Source organism: Panthera pardus, unplaced genomic scaffold, assembly GCF_024362965.1.
Source record: "Panthera pardus isolate Hobbes unplaced genomic scaffold, ASM2436296v1 HiC_scaffold_26, whole genome shotgun sequence".
NCBI classification, from domain to species: domain Eukaryota; kingdom Metazoa; phylum Chordata; class Mammalia; order Carnivora; family Felidae; genus Panthera; species Panthera pardus.
In genome coordinates this window covers 20,285,864-20,305,284 of record NW_026526832.1, presented here as the reverse complement: position 1 = coordinate 20,305,284, position 19,421 = coordinate 20,285,864, and the positions used below count along the sequence as shown (strand labels likewise).

Sequence of the window (19,421 nt, the reverse complement as noted above, 5' to 3'; positions counted from 1 at the left end):
TTTTCTAGGTGGAAAAAGATCTTCTGTTCAATTTGAGGAAACTTTGCTTTTAACTTGAGTGCTATTTGGAAGACAAGGTTCTTAAAAGGGGAGGGCATTTGGGAAGCACTCGTAGGAATGGATGCCAGCAGTGGGATTTGGGAATCTGCTAATCATCCTTGTAGAGAAGGGTAGGAATGTGAGCGTTAACATTGTAAAATGATAATTTAGTGTTTGGACATTTTAAAATTGACACACAATGTTTCCCCAGATTATTCTGTTCTAAATTTGAGGGAACTCATTTTACCTCTGAAAGATTTGGAAAACTACAGATAATTCTTCTGTGATTCAGAATTAAAATAAAAACATTTTTGGATTTTTAGGTTTTGATTTTCAGGAACTTGTAGAATGAACTTATTCAATCCAATGGCCTAATCTTTGACTTAAAGGGAATTTATTTTTGACATTTAAACAGAGTTTGCATGCAGAGCTTGGTTTCTAAATACCGTTCTTCAGTATAAGGAGCCAGGCCTGCCTAGAAGAGTGACCAGGGCTGAGCCAGAGAAAATACAAGATGAGGCTGGAGCATTTTGTAGTGCCTGGAAGTGAAGAAGTGCTTTAAGAAAAAAAAAAAAAAATGACACGGGAAAAGGACAAGGGACCAATCTGAAATAACTTCCAATGATGAAAGCTAGAACAATTTGACCAATAAAATAGAGTATTACATCGTAACCCAAAGAATAAATATTTATGTGAATCCTATCTTACATAAATAAATAAATAATTGAATAAATACATAAATGAGAGAGAAGGGACACATCATCTTTACCAAAGAATTTCAGCTAATGAATATAGAAGGAATGATGAAATGAATCACCATTGGAACACCACAGTAGTAATTGCTGCAAGGAGGATTTATGAATGAATGCTAAAATTAGTAGGTGAGAAATGTTGAGAAACGAGATACTTGCGTTGCCTCAACTCTCTCCCCCTAAATATTTATTAATTACTGTGGTGCTTTTAACATGTCCACAGATCCTTTGTTATTCCTTCCAGTAGGAAGTAGAGCTGAATTCTCCTCCCTTCGAGTGAGGTCCAGACTGGTGACTCACTTCTATAGTCAACTTGAGTACAGAAAGGGAAAAATAGTGATGAAAACGGGCAGATACTGCTTTAACCAAGTGATTCACTAGTAATAAGACATGTTGCTATCATGCACGTTCTGATATGAAGCAATGAGAAGGGCACTTCACTTCTCTGGCATTCTTCCCCCAAACCCATGACCCTAGTCTTCAAATGTCAAGGTCACAAAGACAAGGAAAGGCTGAGAAACTGTCACAGATTGGAGGAAACAAAGGCATGACAACTAAGTACATGGATTTGGTATTAGAACAGAACAGGAAGCAGGCATTGGTAGAAAAACTGGTGAGATCCAGATAAAGTTAGCAGCTTAGCGAATGTTGTAGCAGTACCAATTTCTTAGTGTCGACTGGTGCATCATGGTTGGATAAGATATTAGCATTAGAGGAAGCCAGGCAAAGGGTATTCAGGATCTCTGTTCGGTCTTTCCAGTTCTGTCGTAGATCTTAAATTACTTCAAAAAGTTTCTGAAAAAGTCCTAATACATCCCTCAGGTCCCTTTGGACGTTGAAAAATAATCTATTTTAAAAAATGAAGTAAAGAGAACTGAGAAGGTGGAGTTTAGTTTTAAAGAGCGTGTAACATATGTCATGATAAACAATAAGATACCGGGCCACATCTTGGTTAGATTCTTAGCCAGCTCAGTAGGAGTTCAGGCCCGCCAGATTGCGAAGGATGACAAATAGTAGTCACAATATTGCTTCATTTGGAATGCTGGACTGCCTTAGATCATGAAGTTCATTTGCAGGAGCATATTAGATGGTATCTCTAGGTGTTTCAAATAGAATGAAAACACTGTTAATGTTCTAGGCTTTTAGTTTAAATTGTTTCTTTTCTTTCCTCAGATATAAGGAACTGATGCCACATGATTTGGCTAGAGCAGCACTTTTGTAAGTAAATGCAGTTTTATTTTAGTTGTTACTCTAGTTTTTACACGTGAAACATGTTTAATAGGATTTCCATATCTAGGATATATTACCTTTTATGTGGTGAGAAACACACGCCTACTAGCTTTTTCAAGATTTACTGACGCTCCATTTTGGCCATGTGTGCAAAACAAATTCAAGCAGCTGGTAGGTGTCAGCAGTGTTTATTTTGCGGGCTTGACAAACAGTTTCTTAGTGTGACAGTATTCCTTCACGAGCACTGTAGCTAGCTAGCTAGTTATAACCGATCAATGCAAATACAATGTATGTATTTGGTGATTATTTTATTTTATTTATTTATTTTGAGAGAGAGAGAGACAGAATGTAAGCGGGGGAGAGGCAGAGAGAGGGAGACACAGAATCAGAAGCACTCTCCAGGCTCTGAGCTGTCAGCGCAGAGCCCGACATGGGGCTCGAACTTACAAACTGGGAGATCATGACCTGAGCCGACTAAGTCAGACACTTAACCGACTGAATCACCCAGGCGCCCCTGATGATTGTTTTAGATGGGAGCTAATATTTGTCTACAAAGAAGCCTAGAATGAGACTTGAAGATCCATGTGTAAGCCAAGTAAGAATGTAAAATTAGGTACGGTTACAGGAGATTGAGCCAGGTGAGTAATTTGGTGAAAGTCCTACAATGTGTGGCTGTTTCTGCAGTGGGAGTAGCATGTGAAGCATCACCTCATTCATTTTTCATCAGTGCCTTGTTTCTGTGTCTTCAGAAACCAGCCACAGGTCTCTTCTAGTTTGAAAAAACCCTCAGGTGACATTTCTGCCCATCTGATTCTTTTTCTTCTCTTCCTGCCAGACTTTAAAAATGAATGAAAGCAGCAGTTACTTCTCTTTTCTTACCATTCATTTCCTTTAATCTCATAATAATTATTTCCATTCCTACTGTTCTTCAGGAACCATACTTTCGGGAGCTTCTCTCTGTAATGGCTTTTGTGGTCACTAAATGCACAGGCCTTTCCCCAGGCCTTTTCCCAGGCCTTGGTCTCTTTGTATTCTCTAGCATTGACCTGTCAGCTGTACTTGACCCCGTCTTCCTTTGACTTATTCATATTATGCCTTTAAGATTTTCCTTCCATCTTCTGAATGATTTTTCCCTACTTTAAAAAACTGGATCTTTTTAACTTTCTTACAAGTATTTGGCAAGTTTTAGTTCTTACAGCATTGCATTTCTATGTATGCATGCTTTTCCTTAAAAAAAATCTCATCTACTTAATCTTTATTTTGCTATGTGGAGGGTCCCAAATCTCTAAACTTGACCCCTTAGACACTTCCAAGTGCAGTGTATCAAAAATAAAACTTACCAGGGTGCCTGGACTCAGTTGGTAGAGCACGTGACTCTTGATCTCAGGGTTGTGAGTTTGAACCCCACATTGGGTATGGAGCCTACTCAAAAAAAATAAACAAAAATTGAAAAATAAAAATTATCTTTTCCCTAAAACTAGCTTATTTTTCCATTAAAAAATGTTTCTAATGTTTATCTTTGAGACAATGCGAGTGGGATGGGGGTAGCGGGGGGGCGTGGGCGCTCAGGCAGAGACAGAGGGAGGCACAGAATCTGAAGCAGGCTCTAGGCTCCCAGCTGTCAGCACAGAGCCTGACATGGAGTCAAGCTCAGGGAACCGTGAGATCATGACCTGAGCTGAAGTCGGATGGATGGTTAAGCAACTGAGCCACCTGGTTACCCCTTGTTTTCCTATTTCTTTTTTTTTATTTTTTATTTTTTTTCAATTTTTTTTTAATGTTTTATTTTTGAGACAGAGAGAGACAGAGCATGAACAGGGGAGGGGCAGAGAGAGGGAGACACAGAATCTGAAACAGGCTCCAGGCTCTGAGCTGTCAGCACAGAGCCTGACGTGGGGCTCGAACCCACAGACCGTGAGATCATGACCTGAGCCGAAGCTGGCCACTTAACCGACTGAGCCACCCAGGCACCCCGTCCTATTTCTGATTATGATCCCAGACTGGTGCTTTGCAAGTTTTTCCACAACTTCTTATTTTAAAAACTGTCAAGTGTACAATAAAATTGAAAGAATAATATAGTGAGCACCTAAATACCTCCCACCTAGATTTAATAATTGTTAACCATTTGGCCATGTCTATATAGTTTAATAAAGCATTTGACAGTGAGTTGCAGACATCTTGAAACTTCAGCCCTAAATACTTCAAGTGTTTATCTCCTGAGCATAAGGACCTCCAGGATGTTGTTACTACAGCTAAAACAGTAACAGTGATTCCATAACTAGTAATGTTCAGTTCATAGTCAATTCCCCCATAATTGTTCCAAGAATGTCTTTTCTTTCATTAGTTTTTTTTTCCCCCCAAACCAGGACGTAGTCGAGGTTCATATTACAAATGGATAGGTCTCTTTTAGTCTCTTCAGTTTAGAACATTTTCTTTCTCCCCCAACATTCCCATGCCCCAAAGGACAGGGACTTTTGAAAACTCTAGGCCACCTGTTTGATGGAATGTCCCGTATTCTTAATGTTTCTTCATGGTGATATTTAACTTCCCTTACGAATTTCCTGTAAACTGGAGACGCGTTCTAGAGGCTTGATTAGTTTCAGGTTAAACAGTATTTGGGAAGAATGCTTTATGGGTTTACGCACGTGGTATTCTGTCATGTCAGGAGGCACATGATATGTGATGCTAAATCTAACCACTCAGTCATGGTCAGACTGCCAGGTCTTTTGATTATAAACGTACATTTTTTTCCTTTGCAATTAGTAATCTGTAAAGTGGTATCATAGCACCGTGTGACTCGCCCATTCCCCAATGGTCTTTCACCAGATGGTTTTTAGCATTCATTGACAGTTTTGCCTGAATCAGTTTTTTTTTTTTTTTTTTCCAACGTTTTTTATTTATTTTTGGGACAGAGAGAGACAGAGCATGAACGGGGGAGGGGCAGAGAGAGAGGGAGACACAGAATCGGAAACAGGCTCCAGGCTCCGAGCCATCAGCCCAGAGCCCGACGCGGGGCTCGAACTCACAGACCGCGAGATCGTGACCTGGCTGAAGTCGGATGCTTAACCGACTGCGCCACCCAGGCGCCCCTGCCTGAATCAGTTTTATTACATCAGAGGTTACAAATTTATGATTTTTCTAATTTTGTTATTCCTCCTACATTTATCGGCTGGTATTTTTCTGTAAAGAACAGCTTTTCTTTGTTTTAAGACTTACGAATTTTTACTTACTGTGTTTTTTTTTGAAGATTTTATTTTTGGACTGCCTGGGTGACTCAGTCAGTTGGGCATCTGACTCTTGATTTTGGCTCAGGTCACGGTCTCACAGTTCATGAGTTTGAGCCCTGCGACGGGCTCTGCACTGACGGTGTGGAGCCTGCTTGGGATTCTCTGTCTCCCTCTCTCTTTGCCCCACCCTTCCTCTCTCTCTCAAAAAATAAAATATATAACCATTTAAAAAGATTTTTTTATTTTTAAGTAAGCTCTATACCCAACATGGGGCTCAAACTTAAAATCCCAAAATCAAGAGTCGAATGCTCCACTGACTGAGCCAGCCAGGTGCCCCATTTTACTTATTGTGTCATAGCTAAGGTTAGTCAATATTCTTTTTGAAGCTCACGCATTTTATCTGTGGGAGCTCCTGTCAAGTTGTTTCTTTTTTTTTTTTTTTTAAGTTAGCTCTCAACCCAATGTGGGGCTTAAACTCACGACTCTGAGATCAAGAGTCGCATGCTCTACTAATTGAGCCAACCAGGCACCCCCAAGTTCTTATGTCCCTTTGTTTTTTAGCGTAATGTTATTTTCTGAGGTATAACTTGAATATAATAAAATGCACACGTTTAAGTGTATAGTATGATGAACTTTGACAAATGTGTACACCCATGTTCCTGTTTTTGATATCCCGTTAGTCTTTAAGTACTTTCTTCTTTTTGGCACAAAAAAGATCAGTGAGATTTAGTTTGTACTTGTCTTGCCTTAGACCTAGCCTCAGTCATTTTTTTTAAAAAGCTTATTCCTGGGGCACCTGGCTGGCTCAGTTGGTAGAGCATGTGACTCTTGATCTCAGGGTTGTAAGTAAGTTTGAGCCCAGTGTTGGGTGGAGAGATTAATTAAAAATAAAATATTTAGGCACCTGGGAGGCTCGGTCAGTTAAGTGCCTGACTCTTGGTTTAGGCTCAGGTCATGATCTCATGGTTCATGAGATCAAGCCCTGCCTCGGGCTCTAGACTGACACCAGGGAAGCTGCGTGGGATTCTCTCTCTCTCTCTCTCTCTCTCTCTCTCTCTCTCTCTTTCTCTTTCTCTCTCTCTCTCTCTCTCTCTTTCTCTTTCTCTCTCTCTTTCTCTTTCTCTCTTTCTCTTTCTCTCTCTGCTCCTCCCCCACTCTCTCCAATAAGTAAACTTAAAAAACAAAATAAAATCTTTAAAAAAAAAAGTAAATAAGCTGATTCCTTTAGTGGGGAATGGCATTTAGAAACCAAGTCTGAAAAAAAAAGAACCAAGTCTGAGTTCAAGATTGGCTCATTCCTGGGGCGCTTGGGTGGCTCAGTCGGTTGGGCGTCCGACTTTGGCTCAGGTCATGATCTCACAGTTCATGAGTTTGGGCCCCACGTCGGGCTCTGTGCTGACAGCTCAGAGCCTGGAGCCTGCTTCGGATTCTGTGTCTCCCTCTCTCTCTGCCCCTCCCCTGCTTGCACTGTCTCTCTCTCTCAAAAAGAAAATAAACATTTAAAAAAAACCCAAAAGATTGACTCCTTCCTTTCCTACTGGAATGTGACTGCTTCTAGTCTCTATCAGTGGGTAAAACTAGACAAATGTATAGCTTCAATTATGGGTTTATATTGGTACTCCAAATTTAAATTTAATATACCTGGGATTTTATTTCATCTCTTTGATTTTATACTTGTCTCTCTTTTCTCTTTTGACTGAAACTTTGGTTCCTATTAACATTACTATATTTATGTATCTGCTTTATCTTTTTCTAAATTATTTAATGTTTTATTTTTGAGAGAATGCGTGCGAATGGGGAGGGGCAGAGAGAGAAAGGGGACAGAGAATCTAAAGTGGACTCCACACTGACAGCAGTGAGCCCGATGCGGGGCTTGAACCCATGAACCACGAGATCATGACCTGAGCCAAAGTCAGGCGCTCAACCAACTGAGCCACGCAGGCACCCCTCAAAATGATTTTTGATTCTTCCTATTTAGCTTGTCATTTTAAAAGAATTACAGTGTTTTATGTGATGACCTGCTGCACTGTCTCGGTTTTTATTGCTTTGGACTTCTCTCAGGGGTTTGCTGCATCGGACCAATGTCCCGAAGGATGTTGTTGATTATATCATCTTTGGCACAGTTATACAGGAAGTGAAGACTAGCAATGTGGCTAGAGAGGTGAGTAAAACGAACTTCATGTTGTTCCAGGAGATTGATAGGAGAATCGATTGAATTTCAGTGAACAGAATTATTCTTCAAAAGTTATTAAAAAGTTTTAAGTGAGGTTATATTTGACTTAAAATGTGATTTTACAATTTGAATAATGAATGTGAATGTTTGAGAGAATTATAGTATAAACCAAATGACTTGTACTGTACTAGTGTATATTCATACTGTAAGTCAAATCAGTTATTTGAGCTGCTTTAGGATATGTTCATTTTTCTATCCCTTAGGATAATAGAGACCGTAGGGAAGTATGGCTGATGTGACTTTGATAATGTTACGGTGGCTACTAATTAACTCAAAATTTCAACACTATGCAAAGAACTTATTTCACAACGTGGTTTTTGTTGGAGGTGGCATTGCTGATTCATTTGTTCCCTTTAACGACATGACACATAGGGTGTGTGTTTAAAACCATCTCATAGGAGTTTACCTTTACCCTAGTTGGCATAGCTCCAGGTAGCGTTCACTGGTGGCAACTGAGATGATAACAGACCTTAAAACTTGTGTGACACGTCACACAGGCATTTCCTGGTGAAGAGTCCAAACACATCTTCTGGGCTTTGTTTCAATTTGAAAGTGATTATTTGGATAAAGTTGGCTCCAAAGCACATTTCAGCGTGTTAAGCATTTTCTTTATTTCTAGCTTTGTGCCTGCCGTATCTCTATGTTCAGTACAGTTGTGGGGGCAATAATTTCCATCACTATCAGCCAGGAGGGGACATGAGCAGGGCCGGAAGTATTGGTTCTGCCCCACATTTTTACCTGCCAGTAAATGCTAATATTGCTGAACATCTGGTGTTACTTAAGCCCATAGAATCGACTGTAGGATGTTAGGGAGGCAGAAAAAAAATTATGAACAGAAAATGGTTTTTTTCCCGTCCTGATTTTTTTGGTTTTTCCCTGGGCTTTCACGTTTCTGACTGGGTCGAATATGACAATTTTACAACTGCATCAAGCTAGTCATAATACATTTGCAACTTTTATATTCTGCAAAAAGCAAAGTGGCTCTTATAAGAGCACTTGAAAACTACCAAGCGTTTCAGTTTTTTCAGTATTTCCGTTCTAATACTTAAAGCCATAATGTTTTTCCCTAAATTCTGTCAGAAAATTTTACATCCATGTGCAAATCGCAGCTACGAATTGACGTGTGGTAGTTGCCTCTCCCTGCCCTGTACCAGTACCAGGGGCATTCACTCCAGGGGAAGGTTGCCCTGGGGGAGGATGTTATGAGGATGTCTCTCCGTAGTTGTATTGTAACCTAAAAGCTAATGTACCTTCCGACTAGAGAGCTTTTGAAGGACCTGTTGTCTGTATTCGTCATGTTTATAGGAAATGTTAAAGACTTGTGTTGCTGAGTTCCCATGAACCTGACTTTACTGAAAGGCCTCTGCAGATTTCCCTGCTCTCCTCCTTGACTAAGAGGCGTCTTCCTCCTTTTCCCTTAGTGTGCTGTCTAGAGCCTAAGCCTGCCTTGAGAGCTGTTCAAGCTTTAAATAGAAGCATGTGGACAAGGTTCCCCAGAAACCACTTCTATTTAAAGCTCTTTCAGGGCTGAGAGTCACCTGGGGCCAAGGGTGGGATACGTGCTAGAAAGGACCTTATGAGGATCGGGCCATACGACCTGAGTGCCCTTTACACTTGCCCCACTGGTGTGCTCTCCTCCCCCGGCCCCTGGAGATTTGCTTCTTTCTTCCTTTTTTGAATCGGTCTGCATTGAGAGGCTGACGTGCCGTTGCCAGGGTGTAGTTTTCAGCAGAGTATGTTGGGCACTGAGAATCAAGTCTACCTGAAAAGACCAGAATAAGGTTATACTGTATGTAGTATGTACTATGGCGTACTTCTGTTTCTACAGATGATGATACATGGGTAGTGTAAATATAAAAGCGGGGCGCCTGGGTGGCTCAGTTGGTTAAGCGGCCGGCTCTTGGTTTCAGCTCAGGTCATGATCTCACGGTGTTTTGAGTTTGAGCCCCATGTCGGGCTCCACACCGACAGTGTGGAGCCTGCTTGAGATTCTTTCTCTGCCCCTCCCCCACTCTCATGCGTCCTCAGGCGCTCCCACGCGTGGGCTCTCTCTCTCTCTCTCAATAAACTTTAAAAAAGTAAAACTTATTTAAGAAACATTCAGCCTCCTTCATCTAGACTTTGGAAGCAGGTTTATTTTACCAAATTACAGGAGATCTTGTATTCTGAGCATAGTTAAGTAGTTTCAGAAAAGGGCCACTAAAAAAGAATTCCCCTCATGGGAACCAGAATCTCGTAGTTAAATAGTGGTGGTGGTGGCTGGTGGGGGGATAGTGAGAGCATTATTTTTAAAACGTAACTTTAATGTTATGAAATATTTTGTTATTGTATCTATGCATTAATTCTTAAGCAAAAATGGAATCAGACATTGATTTTTTTTGGCAGCATTATTTTCCCCAATAAGTATTATAATAAAATAATAGGTGTCTTCATGTTATGTGTAACGTTTACTGTGCCTTAGTGATAGAGATAGAGGCCATTTTGCAAGATTAATGGAGGGCCTCGGTTCTTTTTTTTTTTTAATTTTTTTACATTTATTCAGTTTTGAGAGACAGAGAGAGAGCACAAGCAGGGGAGGGGCAGAGAGAGAGGGAGACACAGAATCCGAAGCAGGCTCCAGGCTCCCAGCTGTCAGCACAGAGCCCGACGCGGGGCTCGAACTCAGAAACCGTGAGATCATGACCTGAGCTGAAGTTGGATGCACAACCGACTGAGCCACCCAGGCGCCCCTGGAGGGCCTCAGTTCTTGTCAAGACCCCTCAAATTGTTCTCTTTTGAAGCAACTATTGTGCCATCATCCTGGACAGGTTTGTCTTTTTCCAGTTGGTTAGCTGGTCTGACCTTATTTCAAAGATGCTTACTTGGGGCTTAGGCACTTTTGCAAAGTTTCTTTCATCAACTTGAACTCCTCCTTAATGGCAAGTTTTCCAAGTTGCCTTTGCATTGGGTCTTCAGGGTGCTGTCTGAATTCTGTGGCAGTCACAAAGAGAGACGGATTAGCAGTGGGAGGAATGAGTGGAGAGCAGGCAGGGACCTGAGTGGGAAGGCTGTTAGGGGAGTGGTTGGTTCTTTAGAAATCACTTTCTGCTTTGGTAACTTTTGCTTTGCCACCAAGCCTTTCAAGTGCAGGAACACAGATCGTGAGGATCTTACTCCGTGACCTATTTCATCCTTCCACCAGGTGGATTTAAAAGGTTTACTTCAAGGCTATTTGGAAATTTAGATTAAAATCCAGTTATGTATTGATATTCTCGAAGGCCCAGAGCACAGCATTGCTAAGGAATTAGGTGACCTATAGCCTGTTCACCACACTGGAAACCGGCTACCAAGAATTTCGTAGAGCGCTTGTCGGTTAATGGCTAGATGAAAAATGAGTGGGCCATTTCCATGATGGGCCTAATTTCATTCTGAATGTTACTCTGTAGAGTATTAACCTCAAACCCTTTCCTGATTCACCACACGGAGAAGTGGTGCTCACATGACATCATTTCCACGTTAACGCTTCCTTTAGAAGTGACCGTTTCGTTCCTGTATTTCCTGAAGGCTGCCCTGGGAGCTGGCTTCTCTGACAAGACTCCTGCTCACACTGTCACCATGGCTTGCATCTCTGCCAACCAAGCCATGACCACAGGTATGTTTACTTGAAAGCAGAAGGTACATGTTAATTCTCCTTGGTCGTTTATACGATCATAAAAAAAAGTACTCTCAACCAAAGTATATGATCAGCAGAGATCTCTGAATTGGTGTCGTTTTTCAAAAATAAGGTCATATTTAACATTTGCGATTTTTGAAGTAGTTCTCATCTTTTCTTGCTGTCTATGCCTGAGGGACACAACCATTCATGTAGTTTCTCCATCAGTAATGTGGCTGGCCACAGCAGGGATTATCAGCTGGAGAAGTATGTCTCTAGGAGGGTGCTTCTGAATTTGAGCCATGAATAATTTATAACCTGTTGGGTTTTAAAGTCAGGTGAATCCCAGGGCGGCTGGGTGGCTCAGTCAGTTAAGCATCTGACTTTGGCTCAGGTCATGATCTCACGGTCCATGGGTTCAGGCCTCGCATTGGGCTCTGTGCTGACAGCTCAGAGCCTGCAGCCTGCTTCGGATTCTTTGTCTCCCTCTCTCTCTCCTCTCTCTCTCTCTCTCTCTCTCTCTCTCTCTCTCTCTTTCCTCCCCTCTCCTCTCAAAAATAAATAAACATTAAAAAAAAAAAATTAGAAAAAAAATGGTTAAGTTAGGGGAGTCTAATACACCCCCATGAAGGTTGTGGCCCAAGTGATAAATCACTGTGTAAGAAGAACAGACTCTTTCCTCTGCTTTCTCCCCACACCTGTGGAATTTTAATAATTAGTTACAAATTCTCCTGACAAACTCTAACAAAATAGTGGGACGTTTTGCAGTGGCAGTGCCTGTTGTGAAAAGACCGAAACCTGAAAGATGACTGTGCTCTTTTAGTAACATCAAGGCCAGGTTGCAGCCTGCCTCATGAGTGGCAGAAAATGATGCCACAGGCCGTGATTGGGGGCATTCACCACTCTATGAAGCATGTGACAACTTCCAGATAGAGCAACAAAATACTCGCCAGTGGCCAGAAAGAGGAGCAGGGGCTGCCTTACATCTTCAAAAGTTAGACTTTCTCTAGCTTGTAGTAAAAATTCCTGTTGTAGGGATAAAAATCTTTCTGAAAACTAAAGCTGGGAGTTTGTAAAATATGCAGAATGTTCTGGTTTAGACTGATTTGAGGGTTGGTCCGGTGGATATTTCCAGAAGCTGTTGTCCATATGGACTGAATGAAACTTGTTTTTCTCTAGTGCATTGAATATAGTTTTAGTCATTCAAAAAAATTATCTTAATCCCTCTGAAAAAGTTAAAAGCGTAATTACACATGTTATAGAATGCTGATAACTGTCATACAACAGGAATTTAATCAAGAAGCTTCAATTATCAGTGGTCTGTTAATTTCTGCAAAAGATGTTCATGTTCCTGTAACCTGTGCCCTGTAGGTGTTGGCTTGATCGCCTCTGGGCAGTGCGATGTGGTCGTGGCAGGTGGTGTAGAGTTAATGTCTGATGTCCCTATTCGTCATTCAAGGAAAATGAGGAAGATGTTGCTTGATCTCAATAAGGCCAAGACTCTGGGTCAGCGACTGTCTTTAATCTCTAAATTCAGATTGAATTTCCTGTCACCCGAGGTAAGACTTGGGACCTCTTATGTAAAGACCTGTGCTTCCAAAGCATCCCACTGCAAAGATACATAATTAGTTATACGGTCGGTTATGCTCATTTGTAGATTCTATTAGTTACAGGGAAAGGTTAATTATTTGCTCAAGATGGGGAAAAAAGATGGTGCTTAGAAAATTTGAATTTGTAAGCCCTCCTGAGAGACACCCTGCTCACAAAAAGCTTCTCCTGTCTTGGTCTTGACTTTCCCAGATAACCCTGGGCATGGTATAACACCTGTTGACAGCGTACCTGATCCTGTACGTTCCCTTCCCCAGCTCCCTGCGGTGGCCGAGTTCTCCACCAGTGAGACTATGGGCCACTCTGCAGACCGACTGGCCGCTGCCTTTGCTGTTTCTCGACTGGACCAGGATGAGTACGCGCTGCGCTCTCACAGCCTGGCCAAGAAGGCCCAGGATGAAGGACTCCTGTCTGATGTTGTGCCCTTCAAAGTACCAGGTAAAATGGTTTCCTCAGCTTTATAAAGGAGGATGCTTCATGCCACCTGTTAGGGACTTCTGAGAGTTCTGAATCGCTTCTGAAACTCCAAAAGCCCCAAATGACTTCTCAGTAAGTAGTTGGTTCTGTTTCCAGAACACTCACTTTTAAACATGGACTCAAGGTTCGATTTATGTTGTAATAGGTCAATATTTTATTTTATTTATTTTATTTTTAAAAAAAAATTTTTTTTTTTTTTAACGTTTATTTAATTTTGAGACCGAGAGAGACAGAGCATGAATGGGGGAGGGTCAGAGAGAGGGAGACACAGAATTGAAACAGGCTCCGGGCTCTGAGCTGTCAGCACAGGGGCCCGATGCGGGGCTCGAACTCACGGACCGCGAGATCGTGACCTGAGCCGAAGTCGGCGCTCAACCGACTGAGCCACCCAGGCACCCCTATTTTATTTTTGTTAATGTTTATTTATTTTGACAGAGAGCATGTGCACAAGTGGGGGTGGGGGCGGAGGGGGAGAGAGAGGAGGGAGGGAAGGAGACAATGAATCCCAAGCAGGCTCTGCACTGCCAGTGCAGAAGAGTGCAAGGGGTGGGGCTTGATCTCACAACCGTGAGCATGACCTGAGCCGAAACCAAGAGTCAGACATTTAACCAATTGAGCCACCCAGGTGCCCCACAACATTTTAAAGAGAAGTTTTCATGAGTCTGCTTTTAGGTCTTCCTGCTGTATTTTAGTTTTTATGTAGATGCCCACTTAAAAATTCTTCATTCATGTGATTTCTGAATAGAAGAATAGCCAAATGTGAAGAAATACCTTAAGAAAGTAGGGTGTCCTGGGCGCCTGGGTGGCTCAGTCAGTTAAACGTCCAACTTCAGCTCAGGTCGTGATCTCACGGTTCGTGAGTTCGAGCCCCGCATCGGGCTCTGTGCTGACAGCTCAGAGCCTGGAGCCTGCTTCCGATTCTGTGTCTCCCTCTCTCTGCCCCTTTCCCGCTCATGCTCTGTCTCTCTCAAAAATAAATGAACATTTAAAAAAAAAAAAGAAAGAAAGTAGGGTGTCCTTTTGTTAGATCATTTAGATTATTTCCCAGATGTCTTAAAAATATAGTTCAGGGGTGCCTGACTGGCTCAGTTGGTAGAGCATGCGACTCTTGATCTCAGGGTTGTAGGTTCAAGCCCCATGTTAGGGGTAAAGATTACTTAAAAAAAAAAATCTAAAAGTATTGATTAAGATTCGATGACATCTTAATAACTGTAAAAGATTTTCTTTTTGGTAAATAGCTATGGTTTACATTTCACTTGTTCTTACAGTTTTTAAAACATATTTCTCTGGAGAAGATATATAAAGCTTGTACTTCTTTAGAGTTAAAAAGTTCATGTTTTTTTTAGGAAAAGATACAGTTACCAAAGATAATGGCATTCGTCCTTCGTCTCTGGAGCAGATGGCCAAACTAAAACCTGCATTCATCAAGCCCTATGGCACAGTGACGGCTGCAAATTCTTCTTTCCTGGTAACTATGTGTGCTCTATGTGTTTACTAGTGACTTTTATATCTGTGGCCTTTCAGTAGAAAAGCCTACAATAGATCTATTTATATGTATTATAAATAGAGGCGTAAACATCTAGTTATTCATTATAAAAATATTAAAATGGGGTTATTAAAAAAACAGAAAGAAGCCTAGTTTGAAGGCCTTCAGAGTCACCTAATCTAGCCACGATTCTGATACAAAAAGCTGTTCACTTCAGGCATTTAACCAGTCAGAAAACTCTGATTAGCTCTCCTAAGCACTGGGGGTAGAAAGGCCAGTGATGATAATGCCAGGAGAAGATGCGATGGAGGTTGTAAGCGCAGGCTAACAGAGAAGACGCGCACGGGAGGAGTCAGAGAGGCTCCGTAGAGGACGTAGCATCTGAGCAGCAAATCTTGAAGGAAGGGTACAAGCCAGTTCAAGAAGTGTAATAAATGCATTCTAGGCAAGGGGAACAGCAAAGAGGTATGAGAGCAAGGGTTTCTTTGGGGAAAAGCTTGGTTGGAGCATAGGATGTGAATTTGAGGAGTTGTATGAGATGTGGAAAGTAGGCAGAGAGTGTGACAAGTTATCTTTTAGCTCCCCTTGTTAGAAAATGTTGCTCTATACTGGCCCCCAATTACATTACTATAAGCAATTTCTATAAGCGTTTTCCTATAAAACATAGAATAAGTATATCTACCCTCATTTCTTGGGGTGGTGGTTTTATTTATCAGCATATAGCTTCATATCCCTCCTTGTTTTTTGGCTCCTCCTTAACTAAACATCCCTTTGATTCTGTTTCTGCTCATAAGATGTGGTTTCTTTTCTCCTACCACCTTGGGGTATAGTCCTCTGGATAGAGTCTAGCTGGTCAGCATTTCTTTTACAACGTATCTTCCTTACCTGCACGTGATGTCCGGAAACCTGGGTACATGTTGACATGTTTGACCTTGTTAAGTGACTACTTAACGCCCACTCTTGGGCTAGGGGAGGGGTGCCTGGAATGGTTCCAGCAGGATGGTATGCCACCATCTTGTTAGGCGTGAGCGGTGAAGGACTGGTTAGATAATCATTTCCACAACCAAATTGAATGATAGGGCCACATGGGGTGGGCTATACTCTTGCCAGATCTGAACTTCCTTGATTACTTCTGGTGTGTGCTAAAGGGGCAGGTTTAGTCATTGGAAGTCAGAAATGCAAATCATCAGAGGCAGCACATCACAGATAGGTGGGTTTTGGGCGATGTGTTGATGCACCACATTCATTGTAACTTTGCACAATGGCACATTGAACATATTAATGTAATGTCCATAAACCATTATTATGTATGGTCACCGCTGTTTCCAGACCTTATGGCTCCTCTGTTGGTGGTAAGGTAGCTCCATCGTGACTTCAGGGTTACTAAGTTAAAATAATATCATAGAATGTGGTAGAAATTGTTCTTATGTTGCAAACTCCAAAGTAGTGGGTTTTGGATTTTTTTTTCTTTTTAATGTTTATTTCTGAGAGGAAGAGGGCAAGCAGGGGAGGGACAAAGAGAAAGGGAGACACAGAATCCGAAGCAGGCTCCAGCTGTCAGCACAGAGCCCAACGTGGGGCTCAAACTCATGAACCATGAGATCATGACCTGAGCTTAAGTTGAACACTTAAACGACTGAACCACCTAGGTGCCCCTGGATTTTTTTTTTTTTGTTTGTTTTTGTTTTTGTTTTTTGAGCTTTCTTTTAGTCATGGTATAAGGCTTTTTTTCAGTGGTAGCTCTTTGTCTCTCGACTTGATTTCTCAGTTGGTAAGAAGTATATGGGGTGTGTCCAGAGAGGAAAGACCATGGTTCTAATGTTCTCAGCTGCCTGCCTGTTTCTTTCATATCACCTCGAAGCCTGTGTTTCCTTCCACAGGCAGGAAACAAGTTCAGAAACAGTCCATAAAATGTAAAAATAAGTAAGTAAATGAGAGACTATTTTAATTCATAAGATTTCTCATATTCTATCAAAAGCAAAACTCTTTTGGCTTAAGTTTATTATGAATACATACTTCTAATGTTACCTATTCTTTGTCCATTTTGATAATGATGGTGCTTTTTGACAGGTTTTTCTACCCTCTTCCTTAAAACAATGGGTCAGTGTGTGTATTTGGGTCGCCCATTAATTATGGATAAAATGAAAATAGTTTTGTTTTATAAAATCTCTGTATACAGTGTAATTAGTTGATAGATTCAGGAACACTACATAGAAAATGGTTGTACAGAGACTTCCAGAAAGGCTGAAGAATTTAACGTTATTGTTCTGCTTAACATTTCAGACTGATGGTGCATCTGCAATGCTGATAATGGCAGAGGAGAAAGCTCTGGCCATGGGTTATAAGCCAAAGGCATATTTGAGGTAAAGTAAATGTTCAAATAAATGGCCGCCTCGGTTTCTTTATTTTATTACTGGAGCTAACCCCTCTGTTTTTTACCTAGGGATTTTGTGTATGTGTCTCAGGATCCAAAAGATCAACTTTTACTTGGGTAGGTAACAGTGTAGAAATATCCTAGGACTATCATTAGAAGTATTTGATTACCCACATTTATTATATAGATTTTAAAGTACATTAAGTTCTGAGTTCATAATTGTTTTGTGTGTTGGATTCTTAAAAATAATCCTTTATGTTGGTATATTATTTTACAGTTTTGGATTTTTTTTCCTCTTTTTTGTATACAATTCTACATATATAATGTATTCTTTTTTCATTAAGGTGTCATAAGCATTTTTTCATATTGCTACATAGTCTTTATAATGGCCTTTTATGAAAGCCTCCTAGTGTTTAGACTGTCTTCCCATCCCTCACAGCTCTGTGTTTTTTTTAATTTTTCACATTATTTGTTTTCCCTTCTCTTTCATAGTTTGTTTATTAGCTATATCCCTGACTCTAGAATGTAAACTTTGTAAGGACAGAGGCTATGTCTGTTTAGTTCACTATTGTGTCCCCAATATTTAATATCTGTACAGAAGCAGTGAATGAGTGGAGGGCATTATAATACCTTATGTAAAACTCACCTTGGAGAATAAGGAGTTCTTAGGTTAAAAATTAAAGTTTTAACACATTACTTATTTTTTCTTTTTAGACCAACTTACGCTACTCCAAAAGTTCTGGAAAGGGCAGGATTAACAATGACTGATATCGATGCTTTTGAATTTCATGAAGCATTCTCAGTAAGTCACTTAAAAGATAACATATCAAAGGACTGTAATCATAAAAAATGTATTGTGTTGGGGAGATCCAAGTGTGTTTTATGATAGTGTTATAAAACACAAGTGGAGCTTTATATTTGAAATACTGACCTATACTGTTGGAAGGGGTGTTAAGTGGGGGGAATCCAGTCGTGCGGTTTTGAAGACATACCTTTTGCTGTGATCTCTTAGAGGCCCTTCAAAAGAAGCAAATGTTTCCTTAGGAAGATTTCACTGAAAACTGATGTAAAGACTTGCTCAACTTTAATGTCAAGGGACATTAATAACAAGGTCCTTTCCCTTGTAGGGTCAGATTTTGGCTAATTTTAAAGCCATGGATTCTGATTGGTTTGCACAAAATTACATGGGTAGAAAAACCAAGGTAAGTGATTAAAAGTATGCTTGAATTTCCAAAGCACAGTAATATTTGGGCTGTTAATAAGAATATGAAGGGGAAAGCAATTCCTTTTTATGAAGAATTTTTTATTTTATTAAATGTATTTATTTCTTAGTTGGAAAATAGTTCCTGGAAATCTTTAGAAAAAATGAAAGTGAAATTCTATTTTGTCTTTTGTTCTTCCAGTTCTGGTGTTAGGTGAAGGTAAATAGACAGCGGCTTTCAGAATTGACCTAGAATTTTTTTCTTTACGATAAAGTAATACGTGACGTGTCTCAAGTTAGTCATTTTCTCCATCTCTGTTACCTTCCTCTTGCTAGGAGTCTGGCCTGATTCTTAATCTTAAGTAAACTCATCATTATATTTGTGTCTGTTTTTGTGGGAGCCAGGTTGGGTCACCTCCTTTGGAGAAGTTTAACAACTGGGGTGGATCGCTGTCCCTGGGACACCCATTTGGAGCTACTGGCTGCCGGTTGGTCATGGCAGCTGCCAACAGATTACGGAAGGAGGGAGGCCAGTATGGCTTGGTGGCTGCCTGTGCCGCTGGAGGGCAGGTATGTCACAGCAGCTTCAGAGGTGCTTCTGGAAAGTCATTTTCTTGGAAACCAAACTAGCTCATTCCAAGCACGTTTCATTTGGTTCACTTTGAAACATCCTTAGAGCAGTATTTCTCATGACAGACAACTAAAAAAAAGCAGCCTATTTTGAGAGAAGAGGGTACAACTTTAATTCTTGATAGTACTTTGGAAGGAAGATAGTTTTTAAACTCAAGCTATTTCTATTCCTAAAATAATGTTTATATATATTTTTTAATTTTAAAAGGAACACATCCTCATTATGTTTCTATATACAAAAAGCATGTAGAAAAAAATTAGAGCCGGGGCACCTGAGTGGTTCAGTCGGTTAAGCGTCTGACTCTTGGTTTCAGCTCAGGTCATGATCTCATGGTTTCGGGGGTTCAAGCCCCACATCGGCCTCTGTGCTGAGTGCGAAGAGGGATTCTCTCTCTACTTCTCTCTCTGCTCCTCCCCCAGTTGCACTGTCTCTGTCTTAAACTTAAAAAAAAATTTTTTTTAGATAAAATTTTACTCGTTTATCTAGTCACCCTGAGGTCATATTTATAAAATCTCTCCGAAAAGTAAATTAT

The 19,421-nt window shown here is 40.8% G+C and overlaps 1 protein-coding gene across 4 annotated transcripts in view; it reads left to right on the top strand.

Moving 5' to 3' along the window:
- The window catches only part of HADHB (hydroxyacyl-CoA dehydrogenase trifunctional multienzyme complex subunit beta), a 40,821-nt gene that overhangs the window by 19,024 nt on the left and 2,376 nt on the right, over window positions 1–19,421 (top strand). For 3 of the 4 annotated variants that reach the window (XM_019449989.2, XM_019449978.2, XM_053891075.1), the window contains exons 5-15: window positions 1,965–2,009; window positions 7,310–7,409; window positions 11,025–11,112; window positions 12,484–12,671; window positions 12,978–13,158; window positions 14,544–14,665; window positions 16,967–17,046; window positions 17,127–17,174; window positions 17,772–17,859; window positions 18,185–18,259; window positions 18,664–18,828. In XM_019449989.2, the coding sequence (XP_019305534.1) occupies window positions 1,965–2,009; window positions 7,310–7,409; window positions 11,025–11,112; window positions 12,484–12,671; window positions 12,978–13,158; window positions 14,544–14,665; window positions 16,967–17,046; window positions 17,127–17,174; window positions 17,772–17,859; window positions 18,185–18,259; window positions 18,664–18,828 (1,180 nt within the window). The remainder of the gene's footprint in view (window positions 1–1,964; window positions 2,010–7,309; window positions 7,410–11,024; window positions 11,113–12,483; window positions 12,672–12,977; window positions 13,159–14,543; window positions 14,666–16,966; window positions 17,047–17,126; window positions 17,175–17,771; window positions 17,860–18,184; window positions 18,260–18,663; window positions 18,829–19,421) is intronic. The other variant, XM_053891076.1, reaches the window with a different exon arrangement.